Source organism: Abramis brama (assembly GCF_963993115.1).
Source record: "Abramis brama genome assembly, chromosome: 10".
Lineage (NCBI taxonomy): Eukaryota > Metazoa > Chordata > Actinopteri > Cypriniformes > Leuciscidae > Abramis > Abramis brama.
Genome location: NC_139972.1, coordinates 22,984,647 through 23,007,187, shown reverse-complemented (window position 1 = coordinate 23,007,187; position 22,541 = coordinate 22,984,647). Strand labels below are relative to the sequence as shown.

At 36.1% G+C, this 22,541-nt stretch overlaps 3 protein-coding genes across 4 annotated transcripts in view; all 3 read right to left on the bottom strand.

Annotated features, from left to right (window-relative positions):
* Positions 1–36: 36 nt before the first annotated feature.
* nos2b (nitric oxide synthase 2b, inducible) lies at positions 37–12,561 on the bottom strand. Its single transcript, XM_084127159.1, has 26 exons — positions 12,421–12,561; positions 11,387–11,463; positions 11,206–11,307; positions 10,879–11,027; positions 10,492–10,654; positions 10,310–10,401; positions 10,062–10,203; positions 9,699–9,838; positions 8,807–8,981; positions 8,604–8,705; positions 6,484–6,678; positions 6,243–6,325; positions 5,938–6,082; positions 5,181–5,285; positions 4,938–4,987; positions 4,678–4,852; positions 4,438–4,558; positions 4,018–4,096; positions 3,674–3,864; positions 3,426–3,592; positions 2,269–2,479; positions 2,044–2,131; positions 1,822–1,943; positions 1,571–1,719; positions 928–1,122; positions 37–786 (listed from the first exon to the last, which is right to left on the bottom strand). The coding sequence occupies exons 2-26, from the start codon at positions 11,447–11,449 to the stop codon at positions 748–750; spliced, it is 3,243 nt and encodes a 1,080-aa protein (XP_083983285.1). The 5' UTR covers positions 11,450–11,463; positions 12,421–12,561; the 3' UTR covers positions 37–747.
* Positions 12,562–14,656: 2,095 nt separating this feature from the next.
* On the bottom strand, positions 14,657–15,919 carry lyrm9 (LYR motif containing 9). 2 transcript variants are annotated; one of them, XM_084127186.1, is made up of 3 exons: positions 15,598–15,919; positions 15,191–15,283; positions 14,657–15,104 (listed from the first exon to the last, which is right to left on the bottom strand). In XM_084127186.1, exons 1-3 carry the CDS (start codon positions 15,706–15,708, stop codon positions 15,087–15,089), a joined length of 222 nt encoding a protein of 73 aa, XP_083983312.1. In that variant the 5' UTR covers positions 15,709–15,919; the 3' UTR covers positions 14,657–15,086. The 2 variants fall into 2 exon arrangements, with proteins under 2 accessions (XP_083983312.1, XP_083983311.1); XM_084127185.1 differs by having other exon boundaries at positions 15,010–15,283; positions 15,598–15,915.
* Positions 15,920–18,991: 3,072 nt separating this feature from the next.
* nlk2 (nemo-like kinase, type 2) overlaps positions 18,992–22,541 on the bottom strand; it is a 76,205-nt gene continuing 72,655 nt past the window's right edge. Inside the window, exon 11 of the mRNA XM_084127158.1 lies at positions 18,992–21,891. Within this exon, the coding sequence (XP_083983284.1) occupies positions 21,837–21,891 (55 nt within the window). The 3' untranslated portion in view covers positions 18,992–21,836. The remainder of the gene's footprint in view (positions 21,892–22,541) is intronic.

The following is a 22,541-nucleotide window of genomic DNA, read 5'->3' as shown; positions in this document are numbered from 1 at the left end:
ACTAGGACGCGTATAAAAAAAACACTACCGTGTCTTAGTAGGAAACTTGACTTTATTATTATAAGATGCAATATTTACCATAAACATCCATTTACAACTTTATACAACACTTAACACTGTGAGAGGTGATTATATAAGAAAGTATGAGCCACAGGAGCATATATAACAATAAACACAGTGAATAAAAGATAGCCTCATGGTTTAAACTGAAAATGTGAAGCTAAGCATAGACAAACAGAAAGTGAAGCCCAAAGAAAATAAACATGTTTTAGTATGTTGGACAATTTTTAGGTGGCTGATAATATAAGCATTTGTAACATGTGCATGACAACTTTTTGGTTCAAAAGGTCAGATAGAGGTGATTCCTGTTGTTTCATTGAGCATGGCAAATGTAGAATCCAAAAGAATTGTTCCTGCAATTAGTTATAGCCATAAAAAGCACTACTCAATAGGCTAGCAAAGTGCAGGTCAGTCTTCCCAAAAACAAATAAATTTTTTAAAAATAGTTTATTTACAAGTAGGAAATAAAATGGTCTCTATAAATTAATTAAATACATTGCTGCTACTTTTTTGTGTGTGTTTCCAGTGTATATTTGTGATTTCTTATTTATTTGACTCCTTCCTCTTAGTTAAGACAGGTTTTGGCATTATTTTGAAAGCTGTATGAAAATAAAAATATTAAAATGTCCCCCTTTTTGATGTGTTTGGATACTGAAAAGCTCAAGATGGTATACGTGATCTCGACCACTAGGATCCAAAGATGTCCTCATGGTAACGCTTTTCATTCTGTGAACAAAAAGCATAACCATCTAAAATTATTGACCATATATCATTACAGACTGTAAACAATTCACCATTTCAGGGCAACTGAGCCCTCATAGGAGCATAAATGCTGTAAGACATTATCTGAACATTCTGAAGGTTCACCTTGAGCCTTGACAGATATTCCTCAGCCTGTGAAAGAGTGATGCCCAGCCGGCTGACTAAAATTTCCTGGATAGTGGTGGCCACAGCATGAGCCATGTTTATGCCTCCACAGATATACAGATGTCCTGGATTATGGTGCAGAACCTCAAAGACCTTGTCACTCAATTGCTCTCGTAAGATATCTTGGACATAAACCTGGACCAAAAACAAATGCAGAATGTCTATAAGCAACGACCAGAGAATGTTAACAGCCATTCGGAATCTGAGTAAAAAAGTAAGTATTCATATTTTGTGTTATGAACATCAGCAAAAAGACCAGAGGTCAGAAAGTCCTGCCATGTTTATTCCATCCATGAACTCAGCCAGCTGATTTCATTAATTAGTTCTATCTCCTGGCTGAAAAACTGTGCTAATTAGCAAATCCAGGTGATTGGAACAAAATTCTGAGGAGGACTTTTACTTTCTGAACCTGGACTTTACACCTCTGAAAAAGACATACTACGACGGCATCCGTTTCAAAAACAAAAGCTTAGACTGACAAATTATAACAATAAATAATAAAAACAATATTATTATAGATTATAATTGTAATGCTTAATAGATATCACTCAAGATATATATAACTACAGTTGTGTTTGTCTACCTTGGGTTGTCCAGTCTGCCTAGAATAAGCGGTTGTGATACTGCTTAGAGTGCCATTATCTCTCATGTCCAGAGTCTCTTCTTTGTAAAGATGATCAGTATCTGAATCCCGACAACCGAACACAAGTGTCATTGGACTCCCTTTCAGACCTTGGAGAAATAACACAACTTGAGGGTCAACAACTTGAGGCAAGCCCATTTCAGTGGACTTTTTGAAATGACTTGAATGTGATCAGGGATAAAATTCAATACCTGTTTTTTTCAAGTCATAGGATCGCTGTTGCCAAAAGCCACGGAAGGGAGCAATGCCGCTCCCAACTCCAACAAGTATGCAGGGAGCACTAGGGTCGGATGGAAGGTGGAAGCCGCCAGAGCTGGAATTGTTGGAAAAGTTAGTTAATTATGATCAGGGAAAAACACCTTGGGCTGCATTTCTCTCTCAGGAACATCTTGAGAATGTGAAATGAAAGTTACCTATGGACAAAACATGGCACCATGTCTCCTTCTTTGATGGTATTGAGCCAGGTACTGCAAAGACCAAAATGCAGTGGACCTTTTCCCTCTAAACAGCGCAGGACATATGACAACAACAAATACATTTCTTCAATGATTCTAGAAGTTATACATCTAGGAAGTTCCACTGTTCAGGTATCAACTAATAAATGATAAGAGAATCTTTGGGAATATGGTTTCCTGTACCCTGTGTGTGATAGCTGACCACTGCCACAGTCAGGTGGAGCTCCTGAGGGTGGAGGTCTGGGGAGGAGCTGATGGAGTAAAGACGTGGCTTCAGTAGAGGCAGCTGGCTGAGGAGAAAGGCAGCAGAAAGTTCCAGAGAGGAAAACTCCTCTAGCACCTCAAGGAAGGTAGGTTTGTGGAACTCCTTCCATGTTGTGTAAACCTGGCGGTCCTGTAGAAGAGGTATGTCTTGAATTGTTTTCAATGGAGTTTAAATGCATACCATGATAATTGCGCACAATAGACATTTTTCATGAAAGATGAGCATAAGCGTTCATGAACCCATTATTTGGTAAATCGCCGCATTCAATAGGCTATAATGGGATATTTTTTGAAAGAATGTGTGTTTCATTAATATGCAAGTTCATTGTTATGAATTGACATTTTATTATCAATTACACTTTTAGCATACTATGGATTGTTCAACATGAATAATTAATTTACACAAGACATTATATATTACTGTATATTGCCTTAAAAATGCCGTATTAAACTGGTTCCAAATCTTTTTAACTTAACTTGAACTGAATGACATTCGGGTCTGTTAACGGTTCTCGCACGTGCATTCGGGATGGCGTTCTAATGATTGACGAGCAGGCTCTTTTTAGCGAATCAAAAACACACAACAAAACCAGTGTGGTTCAATTCCCATATTAATGATTAAAATGAGTCGGTTATTTTTTAGTGAATCAAACAAAGCCTGACCAGTATAGTCCAGCATAGTTCAATTCCGGAAAAAAGACTCTTACAGGAGGTTCGTTTTAGCAAACTCAAAACACAACCAGCAACCAGTGTTGGCCGACTCACGAATGAACGATTCCAATGAGACTTTTTTTTAGCAAATCAAACAGTCAATGTAGTCTGATTCCTGAATGAATGAGTCGGTCCGTTCTATGACTTCGAAAATGTATTAAAAAGTCTGTGTAAATGTGCCCATTATAAGGATTTGTACAAAATTATTTATTATGAAAAATACCTCATCATATGGCAATGGGAAATGCATTTCTTTCCTCTATATTTATCCGTTAAAGTTACTAAAAGACCCTCAAAGTTGTTAAATTCTGTGCAATTCTCATCCTTAGTTCTGAAACATCTGTAATTGTCCAAAAATGACTTACTGTTGCTAGTGCAGAGAGGCGCTGTCTCTGATCTTCCTGCACAGCCATCTTTGAGAGTTTGCGGAGGAGGCTTTGTGAGGGTGGGCTGGTGACATCAAGATAGTAAGTAAGAGATTGGGCAAGAGGACACGGTGGTATTCGTTCATCTCTCTGCCACCTTCCACCATCTGCAGGACAACATTATTAGGTATCATTATGTTATTATGTGTAAGACTTCCATTATGTAATTAGGTTATATGGTTCAGTACCAGGGTAGGAATCATTGAGGAATTCCAAGCAAATGCTCTGGTTGATAGGAGGGGCACTGGGCAGATGCTTTAGGATGCCAGCTACTAATTCAGGTGAGTTCCCTGGGAAAATCATCACATGGTCTCCAGGGGCAAAGTTTAAGGGCTCAGTGTTCCCATCCATCTCCAGCTCCACCAATATTGTAGACCGACTGAGATCACGTAAAAATAAATACTGTTAAATATTGTGTGAGAAAACAAGGCACACAACATAAGGCACCTGTTTCAGAAAAAATAAAAGCTTATAATAATAATAATAATAATTAAATGCAGATGCACAAATATAAGTTGGTTTGAGAGCAAACCTTGACTTCGGGCTCTGTAGATTCTGCCTTCTTTTCAGCTTCATGGGAACCACAGCTTTAGAATGGAGAGCTGATAGAGCTGTAAAACCAAGCCAAATAATAATCAATCACTGCAGAAATCTTGCAAATCTGTTAATAACATGATTCTTGAGTACTCATTTCTTATAATGATTGCTATATGGCATATTTGAATCTAAAATGTCAAAATGTCACTAAGCATTTCCATATTCCTACTTGATATCGCACTGTATATAATTCTGTCATGCAACATATTTTTTAAAAATGAGAAATGAGAATGAGAATATTCTCAATATAGCATTTTTGCTTAGCTTTTTAATTACTTATACAGGTTTTGTCAAGCTTTGCCCATAATTTCCCCTTGATGTTTCTTTCAAAGAAATAAAATGGTATTAAATGTACCTGCGACTCGGTCAAGTGTACAGCTGTCATTCTGAACTCTGTGCCTCTGCGGATCCCAGGAATCTGCCAGACCATCGCTGCCTGGAAGCTGACCCTCAATGTTAAACGCCTTGCATGCATCCTTTACATACAGAAAACAAACATCTCATGATTCATTTTACTGTTCACCAAAGTGCAGAAAACAAAGTATGCTTAATGATTATTTTATTAATTATATTTCTTATATTATTTTATTTAGACCTTGAAGGCTGTGCAGGCCCAGGCTGAGAAAGCTTCCTCCTGTCCGTTCAACTCATCTCCCTCTCCTGTGGATGACACGCGGACGGCTCCCAGTGCCGCAAGCTTATCATCCACTGAATGGGCAAACCCACAGAAGTGTGGGTACATTCGAGAGCCGAGACCAAACACACAGAACCTGTGTGGGGGAAAGAAACAATTCAAACAATATATTCTACACAGGAGTGGAGAGAAGATAATTGTAGAGGATTTTAAATACGGACCTGACTTTGTTTCTGAGGCTTTTCAGACTGAGAAGCTGCTTCTTGAAACTCTGAGAAGAAAGTAAGAATCACATTCTAATTATCAAACATCTTTTGTGGTTATTGTACAAAGAATCATTCCAAAAGCAAATGACTTCTTCTTGAAGACCTTTTCATTTGGACATACTAAATTCAGCATTATTTTTTGTAGTAACGGTTTTTCATTAAAATACTGTAGGTCACTATGCATAAATATATCCACACCTCTCCATTTCCTGGACAGTCTCCATTGCCGAAGGTGCTGGTGACAACAATTAAGAGACTTTCCTTCTCAAGTTCACTGAAGTTGTAGTCCTCCATGCAAACAACCTGTATAATAGCACAATGTTTCACATATGTATGTGTTAACTAAAAGGTCACTGTCAAATCTTAGTGTTTAATTGAACAGTATTCCTTTTAATCATTTATTACATATAGCATATTAAAGTCCCCCTGTGCTGAAAATCAAGCTTTTAATGTTTATATGAATATGTGGTGTTTTTAATATGCTTTAAGACAAACCATGTGCAAATGCATAAGTCAACACCATTGCTGAGTATTTTCTCTTTAAAACTGCAGTGAACCAAAGACAGTCTCAAAAACGTGGCGTTTCTGACGTCACAAACTACCTTGTAACCAATCACGTCAATGTGTGATCGTCAACAAGTGGATCTCTGAACTGGAGTGAGTGAGTGGAGGCGGGGCTAATTTGCATATTCATAGAACCGTGTATACTAAATGAGGGTGTAGAGTTACATTCAAGCTATTTTAAGGCATGAGAAAAAATGTTTAAATATGTAATTTTGGTGATCAAAGATGAGTTAAGGGATAAAAATTTTGACTTCAGGGGGACTTTATAAAAAAGTGAAACTGGGTAATTTCTACCTTAGAGTGGGATATTGTAATGAATGTTGGTAATGTTGCTCAATTTGAGTAGCAGAACGATAAGTTACATATGAATCGGGGAAGATGGTCCTCTTACCCTGGAGCTGAAGGCACAGTTCATCATGGCATTTAGTTTCTTTGCAAAAGTCAGTGATTTCCCAGTTTCTGTGGCGTAGAGAATGGTGCAACGCACCCTCTTGGCCAGGACTGATTTAATGAGTGTCTGAGAGAAGAGCACTACTCTAAAAGAGAGAAAAGAAAACAAGAAGCTATACTGGCTGCTCACCAAATGTCCACAGCTAACCTTTCAAATATTCATTACATTGTTGCAGACAGATCTCTTCTGAGAGAACAGCACTGCGTTGTTCTGGTTGAGGAAGTGTGAATATGATATTGTGGTACCTGATCAATCCTTTGAAGCTGATTGTACACCTCCTCGCTTTTCTCTTCTTGTCCTTCCACTTGTATGTCAACCACGGTTCAGGCTTTAAATGGAAACAGATGAGACACATTAAGGCAAGAACATCCCAAAACTTTAGTTTGGACATCATCATACTTCACATAGCTTTATACCACTAGACTCGAGAATAATCCAGAAATGCAGCTTTTCTGGTGAATGCACAATAGATATTTAGGATGATACCTGATAGTAGAAAAAGGGTGACAGGATGTAGTTGAGCATTTCCTGGTGATACACAGGAGTTAGGGATCCAGACATTGGCGGCACCAGCCAGACCCAATCGGCTGGACAGCCTCCACGCAGACGCACTTCCATCTCCATGTGCTGCATGAAGGATTCTGATGCAGAATGGTGGTCAGTAATGGTGACCTTATTTTTCTGTATGTCGGTTAGACAAAAAAAAGATCATAAAACTGTGAATAAACAAGGTCAAATTTCATCTTAACCCTTATATTGACTTTCCAGTGTAGAATAACTTTATGATGTGCATAAATGTGAATCTATTCCCATAAATTTTCCCAATAATTTCCCAATATTGTTTTTTTATTTATTTATATTTATTTAATAAAAATATAATATATTAAAATGTTATCCACCTCTAGTTCTTCTATTAATTTAATTTGACTAAAATATTTTACATTAAGATTTAGCTTCTCACACATGTTGTCTCCTAAATAATTTATCAATATATACACCGGGTTCCCACACCTTGGTTAACTTCAAATTGAAGGACCATTCAAGGACTTAATGTGTCGAACAACAAACGTTGAGGTTCCATCTTAGAGTAGTTTTGTGCATGCGTGAATGTCATGGCAATGTACAACACAAAGTACCTTACAAGGGAAATACTTAACGTAGCGCGTAACTAACGTAAATCAAGCAAGCTAATATGCATAGGCAATGAAGTGTTGGCGAAATAACACATTAGCGGAATGGAGGGAATAATATGGATTTTTTTCCAGAAAACTTCTTGCACAAAATAAATTCAAGCACTTTCAAGGACCTGTATCTATGCATGTTTATTTTCAAAAAAATTCCAGGGCTTTTCAGATTCACAAAGTTTCAAGTCAGTGAATTATGAGTTTAATAGGTCTACATTTAACAGCAAATAATTAAAATAAAATAAAAATATTTTTGTAACAAATTGGCAGTGCTGGGTAGATTACAAATTGTAGTTGGTTAATGACTCCAAATGACATGACAAAAACGTAATCCATATAACCTGACTACTTTTAGATTACTTTTAGATTACTTTTGACCTAACTTGTTCATTACATTAATTTGATAATCCTAATTTATTCTCTTAAAGTCTCAGGTGGTTCAGCTGACAAAAAAGTTGGGGAATCCCATGCACTGCATGTAAATATGAAATGACATGAATTTGTTCATTTTAATAAGTTTGAAAGACAAAAGCCTTCCAAAGACAGTAATACATGGTAAATGACTCACTGAGTGATAATTCAAATAATAATTAATGTGTTCATCAAGAGCTGATTAGATATGCAACGTTGAGAAAATAATTCTTAAAAAAAAAAAAATTATTTCTGTAAATCCAGAAAACAAATGCTGTGTGGGTCTCAGTTTTCACATGAGTCACAAACCAGTCAGATTTAGGGGCCGTTTACACAACATCATTTTCAACTAAACTTTTTGTGTTTTGGCCGTTCATTTACATTCATGTAAATTAACGTTTTGTGGGCCTGAAAACGCAAGCTTTTGAAAACGGGATTCAAAGTGCAAGTTTTTGAAACCGTTGTTGTCTCCGTGTAAACTACAAAAACTACAAAAAAGGTGACGTCATGTGCATGCGTATCAAGTGTTCAGTCTATAGGAACGTAGTGTTTCTTTGCTTGACAACTACTGGACTTGCATGAATAATACAGAGTTTTTAGTCGTTTTCGCAGATCCGTGGGAACAGGAATCATTTTGACTACCGGTATGTTGTCGTCTGTACGTGAAAAACAAAGGAAAATCTTTTCCATTTTTAATACATCATTGTCGTGTAAACGTACCCTCAGTGGGTGCTAAAAATCGCAAGTTTCCATACAAATTCATATGAAACTGCCACCATTTAAAATACAGTAGTCAACATTTGAAGTGGATCAAAAAAGTTCATCAAAGTTGTCCTAAGACAAGAACGGGTATTGTTCAAAATTCATGTATAACTTTGATGAAAGGTTTTGATCCACTTCAAATGTTGACTACTGTAGTTAGGTTTTCTCATGAAATCGGGACAAATACATTAATATAATACAAAATCCTCTGTCTCTCACAAGTGTTTTACACTTATTTGCTTTGTTTACCTGAAAACTATGCATCACTGCGACATTGATGGCCACCAGGGCCTGGTCCTTCCATAGCGAGGACAGTTTTTGCGTCTCCAAGCCCATTCGGCGGGCAACCCGCTGTAGGACATAATAAAATGAAAGAAAATTAGTATCAAAGATCCTCTAAACTTTCTCTTCTTGACTGTAAATATTTTAAGCAGAAAGAAAAATCGTAGCACCTCAAGAACATTGAAGCGTTGGGCATCACAGAAGTCCCTCACTCCAATCTCAGTGCCCATGTACCAACCATTAAAAGGACATGCTGGGAATTCAAGACCACCAATCTCCAGCAACATGTTGGACACTGCCGGCAACGTATACCATCGGAGTTTCAAATCCTTAAACCATTCGTATCTGAAGAAGTGAATTAATCCATCCAATTATAATGGCATGCAAATGCATTGGCATATATTTAGCTACCAGTTCAAACAAACCCTTGACCATGTTACTAAATGCAATATTTCAGTTAAAAAAACCCTCTTATTTTCATCCATTTTGCTGACACAAATCCATAACACTTCTAGGTCTGCATGATTGCACCATTATTGGAGCCCATCAAACAGCACTTCAGTCAAATTCACTACTAATTAGGTAGCTTTCTAATGGGAAGTGTTGGAGTGAGTCTGGATTGACTTTAGGCCTCACTGGTTAAACTCATTTGTTAGGTCTGGATGAAAGAATGTGGCATAGAGACAGGCTGTTTTAGGATTGAATGACTTTGCCACTCTAGCCTGATCTTTAAGTGCCTAGGAGCGTTTGATTTTAAAGGTCCTTTCAATACGAGCTCTTAAAAGGAAAAGCCTTGCATAATTTTCTGTTCAAGAAGCAAACAGATTTGCTGCAAAATCAAGTGGAATGCAAGTCATCTCAGAAATCTAAGCAGCTCAGTCAAGAGCTCTGGTGGTCTGTGTAAACAACATCGCACTCAAATTTAGACAAGCTATAAGACTTTGTACTAGGACCCTTGATGCATAGTGATGTAACAACCATTTAGAGTGTTTTCAATCCATTAGAGTTTTTAATCTACGGCGAGAATGTTTTCCCAGCCAGTACAAGCTCCATGTCACTTACTGTGGGTGCTCCATGTGAACTTCCAAAATTAAATGCTGGGGAATTTCAAATAACTGAGGGTCCTCTCCATTAGCTTGTAACACCAGTGGAAGCACATCAAATAGGCCGTACTTTGGTGTCCACCCAAGCTGGATGCACATCTGTTAAATATGGGTATTGACAAGACATTAATGCGGTATATATTATAAATATATCTTTTATAATTATAACAACGTTTTTTATGACCTCATATTAAATATAAGACTAAAAAGAATATTTGTATTTGGTAGTATTCAGACAGACATATAGTATAGATAGATATTCTAAAAAAGTTATTGCAAAAAGAGAAAATATCTATTATAAAGAAAATAGACTGGTATCTACCTCTGTAAAGTCAACGCTGGCAGGATCTCCAATTATTGTTCCATCTGTCATCTTATAGCCAGCGTATCGTACGAGCTGACTATTCCACACGCGGAAATCATGTTGACTATCAGTTCTTTGAGGAAACACAGTGATGACAGACCTGTGAAAATAAATCTCTTTATTGTGACAGCATCACATCAAATTTACAAAGACAATGAAGATGGGATGGTTTATTAAAAAGCTCAAATAACACATTCTTGGTTTACCTCAGGTTGCCTCCATTGGTAGCGAACTGAATATGATCGCACAACATCTGAAACATATCTTCAGCTGTTCTGCATTTACGTGCATCAAACAGCTGGACAGAAAAACATGAGATAATGTAAACAGAACTACAGTATTCGACTACACATATGATACATGTTTTAGTCCAAAATAGAGAAACTACCTGCAAATTAGCCCACTGAATTCTGCCAATGCATCTCGGTGCATTTCTCCATGCTTGCTTAGCCCCAAACTCCAGTTCTTTTGTGGTGAGTTGATATGACCCGGTGGCATCTATTTCCCTAGCGACTTCCTCCACACGAGACAGGTGCTCCTCAATTTTTGAGCTGAATAACAGATATAATTCAGTCATATAGCCTACCATTTTCACTCTTCAGAATTAAGCAAGTTCATGGTCTGCTTTATTATGGCATTAAACGAAAACCAAGAACGTAACCACTTATTCAGTATTAGAGTGGACTAACGGTAAAATATTAACCATCAACCATTTAAAACCCATTTTGATCTACCAAAAATTGTCTCTGGTGGCTATGAACTTATAGGTTCTTACTTTTTAATTGACTGGTAGTACTGATTGATGAAGTCAATAGCTTGCATGAGGATTTCATCAGAGCCTGGCAGGGTGGAGGAAGGACAGCGCACCAGAGCCTCTGGAGTCATTATAGAGCCTTCACAGACCTGAGACATGCAAACCTGGCTCTAAAGATAAGGGGGCAAAGTTCAAACTTATTCTGCACTACTCATCATCCCATGCAATTACCAAAATAGCTTAATTTAAAATGAGACCCTATAAAAGCAGGCAATGAGAAACTTAACACACATACATTAAAAATAAAAATAAAATATTTCAGTGGGACAGGCTCATAAATCTGTTCACCTTAACTGCTTTGTGATGTAATGTATCCTTATGGCACGAACCATCCTGGTAGTTCTTCACTTGCTTGGAAAATGGGCATCGATTTACCTTGTTCTCCCATTGCTAGACAAACCAACAGAACTTAAGGATATTGCATTTCATTTATGACATTGCATTTCATGTCATTTGAAGTTTTGCTCACCATATTCGGCTTAATCTGGTGGAGTATTACATCCTTCTTGTCTTTAGTGGCTTGGTTCCCCATATCTCCCTGAAATACTGAATGGAAAATCAGTTCAATGAAATGTTGAAGTACAGTTTTTGGTAACAGTGCTGGGTGTTATACAGAGTGTTAAAAAGTAACACTAAAGCAGTCTTGCTTTTAATTAGATGATTAAGTGATTATTTAAGGGATGATTGACCATTGAGGATACCTGCTGTTAACAAGCAGAATCACTGAAGGAAATAAGAACAAGTACAGAAAAAAAAAGAAAAAAGAGACGAGCAGAAACAGAAAAGCTACAACTGACTTTCAGCCACAGACTTAGATTAAATCAACTGAAGATAAAAGACTACATTAAATCTAAGATCTCAGCAGAGGATGATTAAACAACTCCAAAAACAGCATTACCAGCTTCACTTATTACTAACCAGTTTGACTTTATTTTTATCATATCTTTACAGAGGTTTAGATGTTGATGTTTTATTGAAAATAATAGTTTTGTTTGAACAACAAAACATCAGTGTTAACTTAATTTTCAATAAGCTTTTGTACACATACAGTATGTCACACTGGATAGTAATGAATAGTAATAGTAAATCATCCTTAATGTATTTTATCTTCAGTTGATTTCATCTAAAGCAGTGGCTGGAAGTCAGTTGTAACTCTTGTGTTTCTGCTCGTCTCTTTTTTTTCCTTCTGTTTTTGTTCATATTTCCTTCAGTGATTCGGCTTGTTAACAGCAGTTATCAGAAATATCATCAATTATGGTCAACACTGTATAGAGTGGACCCATATAGACACCCAGCAGTGTTAATTTAACACCACAGATTTTGCTGTGATGCACATAACAACACATTATAAAACATAAATGAGAATAGAATTTTTTTTTTTTTTTATATATAAATTAAAGATACATGTATTTAATATTTTTAATATATGCTTTTACATGCATCTAATATCTGTTATTATATGATATCCAATAATGAATTTCATTAACAACATGAGTTTCTTACCTTCGTGTCAGGTGTTAGGCAGTCCTTCTCTCAGTCTGCAGTAGTGACTTTCCCACTTTAATTCCCATGCTTATATACTCAACCTAGAGTGCCTTTTGGCGAGGGTAGGTCAAGAGTTGCGATGGTCTTGGCATTTCGCCTCAAGGAGGGTTGGACGGTTACAGCCTGACCACAGTTTCAAATGTCATAATATTACACCCATACTGGAATCTTCAAACTCCAGCATCTGTAAAACACTGACAGTTTGATGAATACGAAAGGAAAACCATAACCACACCTCACAGGTTATCTGATAAATCTAGACCTGTATCTATTATTACTCTTTGACAAAAGTTTCAATGAATGTATTGTATTAGATTAGATTAGAAAACTTTATTAATCCCCATAAGGGGAAACTCATTTGCCACCATTGCACATTATAAACAACACAAATAGACAATTGAACATTAAAAACAACAAATCAATACATACAAAGAATAAAACAACTTCATTAAAAAAACCTTCCAAATCGCTCTAGAACACTGAGACATTACTAATCTTCCACTAAATTAAATTTTAAGTTCAAATACAGTGAAGCGGATGACCTTTGGATGGATGAATGAACAAAATAGAAATAATATACTTGTATATTACAGATTTTATTCCAATTCATAATAAATATGATAATAGCACTTGTGAATGAATGTTTGTTTTGATTTTACAGTTTTCATTCCACTCATTCATGTATTTACTGTACATTATATTGCAAATTTGCCATGCTTGATTATATTAACTTCAGGCTATGATCCTATTGTGTTCAATAAATCTCAGTGTGCAGTGTTTCTGTTCATTATAAAGCTTGTATAGGACTCAGTTTGAATTGGATTTTGAGATTATTGTTTTAAATAAGTTTTAGGTTTGCACAATATGCTAGTGTTCTTAGTCTTCCAGAAACGTGTTATTGTTTCTAGGAAATGTATCTTAGCAATTGGGTAAAACGGTACGCCCTTCTATTTCTACACTTATCACACGACTTCCATAAATTACTCAAATACACTTGAGAAAATCTCCCTTCTTCTTTCATTTTAAAAGCTCTTCAGTGTAGATGAAACATCAAACTTTTTCACAGAAATTGCATGTACGTCATAATCGAATAAGTCTGCAATGTTTAGAGATTTCTTTTGAGATTGATGGTGATCTATATCCCATATACAAGGAACAATTAATATTACATTTCTGTACATTACATACATATTTAGAAAATCACATAATTATCTGATTGTTTCCAAATAATAAACTGCAAAAATATTATAATAAAGCAATCAGTGGGTTTCCATCATCTGTCCTCATCCTATTATCACTTTCATTATGAAAGTAAATCATATCTAATCTTGGCCAAAAGGAACAATATATTGCAGCACATGGACTGTACATGTGCGTGATTCACGCAATTTGATGTCACTGCTATTAAAACTTGAAATGATCTAACTAGTTTCGATTTTGCATTATGCAATGAAGTTTCCATCCATTTATTTAGCAACTAATGAATGTACACACAGCAACCATGTCACAGGATTTGACAACCAAGAGTGCAATGCAGGTCATCTGATTCATAATCAACTCCTGAATTTATATTTAAACGCACAAATTAAATACAGTAACACGCTGATGACTAGTTTTGTTTTTATAATGAATTCACATTTATGTTGCATTCACTACTTTACTGTCTTTTATATCACCTTACAAACTATGTTATGATCATAACAGAATAACTTACTATTATAACAAAATAAATTCATTATCTGGAACATCTGACCTGTCATAAACACAAATTTTTACAGGCCAGCTTCCAGTAGCTAACAATAAATTTAATGATTTCTGTGAATTACTGCAGTGATTATTTGTCTGGGAAGGAAAAAGATCAAATGTATTCCTGGACAATGATTTACATTACATAATATATCGGTACATTTGATATGCTAAATGAGTTACTCTAATTCTTCCTCATTACCCACAATATCAAAAAAGTTTATATAACCAGGTGTTACAAACCAGATGATCATGTTCATAAACAGAAACCTTACCTGCTTTGTCACGAGAACAAAATGATTTTTTACAAAGATCAAATTGATCCCACTGCACTGCCTATTTACTATTTCACATTAATAAAATTTTTTTATTAATTTTTTGGGTTTGCCAACTATTGTTATCTCAAACTAATTTTTTGGTGGGGAAAAAAATTCTAAGTAGACAAATGTAACATTAAATACATTTATTAACACAAAAAAACAATATTAAGTTAACTTGCAAGCATATGACTTCATATGCATCAATCATTTGAATGGCTTTGCAAAGGAAGCACAACCCAAAGACCCAGAATCGACCTAAACTTACGGTCAGGAGCCCCTACTGATCCAAAGTGAATAAAAGGCCAATCTAAGGGTGTGGGCCTTGTTTTATTGTCTTTATATAAAACATCAAGTTTTCAGAACACAACGGGATGCTTTTTAACGGGACTCTTATAAAAACTTATCAAGTAAAAACCAGCCAAATGTTATACTTGTATGAATATTTGGTGATCTACAATCTGTGGGTATGATTTCAGTTTCATTTTGGTATGTTTAGCAGCAAAAGTCTGTGGGCTAAATGACCGTTGTCAGCTTCATGCTGTATACTTTCCATGGTGATCACTTCTTTTTAGTGTACTAGGAAAGAAGATAAAAACGTTATAATCAAATGTGAATCAAATAATGAAGATTCGTATTTTCTCTGGTGCCAAAGAAGCGTGTACTTTAGTTAATATCCATTCAGCGTCGGATATAGCTCTTTGAATGATCATCTGAATCCTTTCTGGATCATCCTCATCCGCATGACTGTTGTAGCTCTGAAAGAAAATAAAGTCACATTGACGGGAGCATGTCTATGTTCCCACAGCACAGCCCTATGTTCCCACAAATGGCCTACCCCTGACCCGACCCCTAAACCTACCCATAACTGGGGTTTAGACAAATCGTAAAAAAATAAATAAATAAAAATTAGAAATGTGGGAACATAGGACCATAGGGCTGTGGGAACATCGGGCTGACCTCACATTGACACCTGACAGCAGAACAGGTGAATCTCATGCACATATCATTTCTCGGGTTATATTCTAATTGCAGCCTGATAGGTAGCTCGGTTTGAGGTTTATAAAAGTACCTGTCTGATGGCGTGTTGGTAGTGTTTTTGCATGGCTGGTGATGGCAGGAGTTTGCAGCAGCGCAGCAGAAAGCGGTAAAGCTGCACCGGCGTGCGGATCAGATCAGGCATGAGGAGGGTCTGTGTTCTGCTGGCAGTGGCACTTGCACTTTTTTCGAAGTTTGATTGCTAAGTCTAAGCACTACAATAACATTGAGTATATCTGGCCTATTTCGAGTTGTAACTATATAATAAGACGTATAACACTCGTCGCATGCACATAGTTTGAAATGTAAAGGTGAAGGATACACATAACAGAGGAACCACTTCCTCATCGACTTCTAACCTGAAGTTATTTCATAATAAAAGTAATCTCTTCTTCTGTTGAAGATCGTTATAATCTGTTCAGTAAAATGATGCTGATTATTTTTCAAACATTTCTGGTAGTAGCCCAACTGATTTCATAATGTAAGGTGGTTTACATTCCAAAAATTAAGTACTACACAGACTAGTTACTTTTTTATTGATTACATGCATCTTACAAATTATTAACACAAAATAATTCATAATTTTGATGGATCTGAAAAGGGTGAATTTGTTTTCATATTTTTAATTTCTCTTTCTAAAAAAGCATATCTCTTAAATATGTGGAAAAAAAAAATATTCAGAAAGTCTTGTTTTGTGAAATTGTCTTTCGAACACATTTTTTATTGATTAATGATTTATTTAATTAGCCTAACAATAGCCTAACTTTTTTTATTTTATTATTAAACTAACAAACTCCCTGCAGTTTCTTCACACCCCAGTTTGGGAAACCCTGATGTAATGTAGGCTAATGTTTAATGCACTTCATGTTGTTTATAAATATATCCAGAATGGAATATATTTTCTTTCTCTTTGTATTTTTATATCAATATGGCTACAATATGGTATCCTGTTTATTTCAATGTGATAAATGAGTTAGGTTAAAAGTAATCTAAAAGTAACTATTGTTCTGTCTTATTACAAAAATATGTAAATATTAAAAAAATGCGTTTGAGGACACAGTTGTATGATTTTCTTTTTAAGTTAAGCGCATAGCCTGAAACTGTGTGCACGCAGATATGACATTGTTCAAAATGACTACATCTCGGAAATTCACTGTTAATTTCGCAATGTAGGCTATTCACCCATAATTAATATAAATAGAGGTTTAGGTTCCTCTTTGACACGCTTTCTGTCTTAATGGAATTCATGACCAAAGACCAACAAGCATTGGTACGCAGTATTCAAAATACATTTTGTACACTGCACTTCCTTATTATTTTATTATTAAAAAAAAAATGTTTTATTTCTTGTAAGATCAATGTAGTTATTACTGATTTTTTTATTTAAAAAAAACAACAACCTTATGGTGTATTTATCCTGTTTGTCTTGTGTATTTGACCTTTGAATGAAATGAAAGGTGCTGAGAACCTGTTGTCCTGTTGTCTGCACGTCGAGTCAATACATCATTCAGATGACGGCCCACAATTCCCTCATTTCACCTGGAGACGCCAGTGAAAGCGCTTATTGTTTAAGAAAGAAAAGCCCCAGCAGCATCAAAGTCATTCTTACAGTGTGTGTGTGTGTACTTGCGCATATGAAGAATTCCCCATGCATCAGCGATAACATTTTGTGAGGTTTCAAGATATTAACCCAAAAAGTCAAACACATCTCATAATAAGACATTAGAGTCTATGATCCTGACCTTATAACAAAAGACAGTTCTGTTAAGACTGCTTTTGATGCTGTGTGGGCTGATTGAATCCTTTTTATAGATAAATGACCCAACAAACTTTCCAAAAAATGTCATAAACAACAAGTGATTAATATTAGTCATCGTTTATGAATCCACACATCTTTACACTGTGCCTTTATACTGTCTAACTTTATCTTCTCATATCATAGTTGTTATATTTGATGCTTAGAAGTCACTACTATAGCATTGAGGCCTGGTTTCACAGACAGAGCTTATTAAGCCAGGATTAGGCCTTAGTTCAATTAGGACATTAAAGTAGCTTTTAAAAAAGTGCCCTAACAAAAAACATTTCTGATGTTCATCTTGAGATATTTTAAGATATGTCAGTGCAAGTTGCTTTCAGTTAAAACATGCATTTTAGTCTGGGACTAGCTTAAGACTCGTCTGCGAAACCGGGAGTTAATCTTCGCTGAGCAGTGTAGATTAAAAATAAGATTCATAAATCATATAGTTGTGAATGAAAGATCATTTCTTACAAAGTTACACTTGAAAGAGGTGTAAACCCCTCTAATGAGCTGAACTTTCTGGAACATTCCCCCAGTTTTGCCATATTTCCTAAACTGTTTGTACTTTTCCATTGGTCACATTTAGACGTCTTGATTAGATCTCAGCAGAACATGTTTCTTGCATTAACACCTCAACGAAACCTACAAGAATGTTGCATGAACTTACAAACATTCATAATTGTTGTTATTTCGTTTGTGTAATAAAGTAATTCAGCGCGTTTATGTCTCGCATGTTAAAGAAATTACATTAGTTTTCTTTTATTACAATTAAATGAACACAGGTATGAACATAGTTTTAAATAATTCCACTTTGGTTTGAGCACATGCCTGAAAAAAAGTAATTTTTAAATACATATTTAGAAGTGTTTCTCTTTTAATCCAATCAAACAAAACATGTTTAATTTAATGGTTTTTAGACTTTTTTTTGACTCCCTGATTTATACGTTTTTTTTCTTCTGTGCACTAAATTTCATGGTCCATTCTGTTTGTCTTCCATAAAATCACACTCACTAATAAAAAAAAACGTGCATAATGACATCATCCTAGGGAGTGACATCATTTTGGTGGGAAAACAGCAGCACAAACATGAGTAAGTATTAACAATATATTAGTTGGTTTGTTTTACTCTAAAACACTCCATTCTCTTTGGTATGATATTACCAAAATTTCAAAAGATGGTTAATATCATAATTAACTTTAAGTTGTTACCCTCATCTATGCTTACACCCAATCCCTTTTTATTTCCATCCTATTGGGACATCCTCTGTAACTGCACTGTTAGACATTTTTTATCATATTTTTGTGGTAACTTACTGGCAGCACTATTGCCAGTAAGTTACCGTAAGTTCCCTTTTGTGTACATAAGCATATAATCATAATTTATAAAAGTTAAACAAAAACATTATAGTGCCTGAGTGTGACCATAGCACCTTTCTGAAAGAAAAAACAACATAAGCAAATTCATTTTTAAAACAGATAGAGACACAAATTAAACAGCTTTCCAAATACTGGCATTTGAAGTTAGCAATTCGGTGCTCAATTTGAAACTTGAAACATGCAGTAAAGAACATTTAAAAATCGATTGCTAAATCCACATATTTAAAATAAGTAAAATGAGGACAGAAACAGCTTGCTTTTTTAAATGTCAACATTTAATGAGCTTCACCACTGTACTTCAAATCTACACTCTGAAAAGAGACCGGCGATTTTTCAAAAACACAGAACACATCCACAGAGTCCTTCCGGTCCCTAAGAATCACCTCCTCCGCTTTCAGGGCATCGAATGCAAATTTTATATTATAGTCATATATATGTCATAAAATGTATTCAAATACCATTAACTCTAAGTATAAACTTCAAACTTCCTTATAAAACTTGACAGCAAGTGCAGTACCTTCCCCTTTTTGGCCCATTGGAGCTTGCGTGTTAGTCTCGTCTCACAGGTTCTGTTTGAATCCGCACGTTATCTCAGATACGCCTGCTTCTGCCACGTGTTTTGTACGTTTATCTCATCCGCTGTCTCTCGGTGAAGGATGCCATGTCAATTATCTTAGGTTGTCTCGCAGGACAAGTATGCTGTGTGATCTAACAGTCAGAGAACACTGGGGTGAGAATATGGTACTTTGTACAAGGATATGATGGGAACCAACTCCAACCAATCGCAATTGTAATGACTTTGATTTCTTTATACAGGGTTTGATAGGAATATAAAAGTCGGAAGGGACATTCAAGTTTTAAATCTCCACATAAAAATAAAAGCGTGGAGGTAAACAACCAAGTCATTGAGCTCGAGAGGTAGAGACCAACAATGTGAATCCATTATATACATATACACAAACAGTTCAGTGTTTCTTTAAAGGAAATTAATAATAATAATAATAATTAAAAAAGGGCTCTACTTCAATACTCATATCCACAGCTCTGCAGCACACAAGACACAATTAACATAATTGGTTATGTGTTTTTTGTTTGTTTTTGTACTTATACTGTTTTGGATTATTTCTTTGTCTACACTTTCTAGTGCAGGGGAAAATAAAAAGAAGAAAAGAGAGAAGAAAAAAAATATGTACAATTATATGCAAGTCTCAAAAATAAAATAAAATTTCACAGCCCTAAAAATGTGCAGGCTAATTCAACTTCTATACAGCAGTATTACATAGTTGTTGTTTTTTTTGTTTGGCGATTTTTTTATTTTATACGTCGTTTGTTTTTGTTTTTTGTAGATTTTGTGTTTCTATTGAAATCTACCTGCTACTCGCTTATTTACATACCATACTCAGTGGATCATGGGAAAGCATGCCATAGCACATTGAGGAAGAAATAAAAATAATTATCTAAAAATATATTAAATATTTTCCATTTGTTTTCTTTTAGTCTGAGAGAGTGCAGAAAGCATTATGGGAAATTTAAGCATGGTACAGTGAGTGAAAACGACTTCCAATTGCTTTCCAGACACACAACGTATGCCATTCCCAGGCACCCTTTTCAGATCCATCCTCTCCACAAGTCTTTCAACAGAAAAAGAGCTTTTGAAGGGGGGGTCAAAGAAGACGACACTGAACTGACATACACAGGATCACTGGCGTGATGCCACAGTCAGTTATAAACATGCACGGGTCTATACATGCACTCACAATGGCGTTCGTCGCTTGTCTTCACGGACAAGGTTTGGTAATATACCATTGCAATTAAGGAATGGTTTGGTTGACCAACACTTCAACCTATTATTTATCTAATTTCTTAGCTTTTTTTTACTTTTTAGGCTTTTAATTTGGTTCGCATGCTATTCTAGATACTCTATCAGGGATAGCAGGGTTCGAAGGTCATCTGAGAACAACCTCCCTATATTATGTCACTACATGCTAGTTGGGTTTTCAGTCTTGGTAGGAGACGAGCACCTGCAAGATTTCTGGACACACGCACTAAGTCTCCTTTGCTTCAAATAAACCCTTTAGGCACGAGCATTTCGTTTTCGAGCCAATGTCGCATGCTTTGGATCCTCAACCGCTGTGCCGTTCAGTCACTCACCCACCCGAAGTGCTAAATACTGACATCACATCCACATTAAGGAGTACTAAGAGAAACCTATGAAACAGTATCTATGAATCAGTATCTCTGCCAAGTGCTGCGCTAAAGAATACTGATTTGCTTTTACTGACGAAAGTTGAATATGAGACGGAAAGCGAGATGCGAACATAGATCGATAGAGAAAGAAAGGAAGAGTGCAGATGACAGCACAAATGGAAGAAACTCCTAAAAATCACACCGCTGTTGCAGGAAATAAACGCAATGAGCAGCTCACTCTAGCCGAACGAGTGGTCACAGTTCTTACGAGGGCCGGCGCTAAAATTGACAAGGCCCGGGACAAATTTATATGGGTTGGCCTAATGAATAGGCTACTACAGAGGACCTTTGAGGGCCGGGACAGCGGTTTTCCACCCTAGACGATGGCCCTGGTTTTTAGTAAGGTGCTAGCGTGTGAAAAAACAATTCTTTCCATACTACATGAAGCACTGCACTTTCTGTTTCCATGAATAAATAAAGCATGATTACTCGCACACATAGTCGTGAAGAGTTTTCCTTCAGGGATACTGCGCAGATTCTGCTGCCCTGCTGTTCAAAATACATTCAAGTCCACAGGGGTCGACTTCGTCTGCCGAAAGTACGGGTTCACGAGCGCAAACCTTCAGTATACTACTACAGAGCAGTGGGTATGTACGAACGGACCCCCCGTGACCAGGCCCACCCTTCCCGTGTCCCGCTTGAACTCATCAGCAGTGGTTGCTTCTATAAACTCCAATTTAGTAAGTATTACAGTACACACACACACATCAGCCGCATGGCTAGTCCTAGACTCCAGTGAAATGCTACGCAGGTTTGGGGAAGCCTGGGGGTCAGTAGTCCGTGGGGGGCGAGGGTGGACGCGGGAGGGACGTCCTCCGCCACATCGACGCCATCTTCTCCGCCATCCTCAGCTACTCCCAAACTAGAGGAGATGGAGGCATTTCAGAGGGCTGAGCTACTGTCGAGCTGTGGACAGAAAGAAAGAAAGAAAGAAAGAAAGAAAGAAAGAAAGAAAGAAAGAAGGGATTGTTATGTCTTGCTTTAAGGATAAGGTGATGTCTCCATCTAGTGTTGAGACACTGGAAAATAAGTTGCAAGATATGCTTGAAAAGCACTAGATTCATCAGGACATCTAAAGTTGCAGTAGTTACCACCAATAATAGTTAGAAAAGACATTAAACACTCTTTTATGTAAAATGTTTGCCAAAATATGAAATAATTGCATGTTGGCAATGGAAACCCAAAGCAAAAACATGGTTAAAAAAAATCATGACATTCACGCTGACTGGCTTTTATGTTAAGTCTGTTAACCCTGAGGTTAGGAACATAGACATGGAGGTGAATGTCACAAAATTTAAATAAAAAGTATGTTTCTAATAAAAATGAATTCTTTGCACTGTTATATTATTTTCATAAAACTGATCACGCTCACAATTATCAGCAGCTCTTGTAATTTGAAAAATCTCATTCTCACTTCTGAAATGTAAAATAATAATAATTCTAATAAATAAAAAATATAAATTATTAATACAAATTAAATAACTATATTATTATTTAAATCATAAAGTACATCTAAAAAAAAACATTCTAAGCAAAAATCTTTATGGACCAAAACA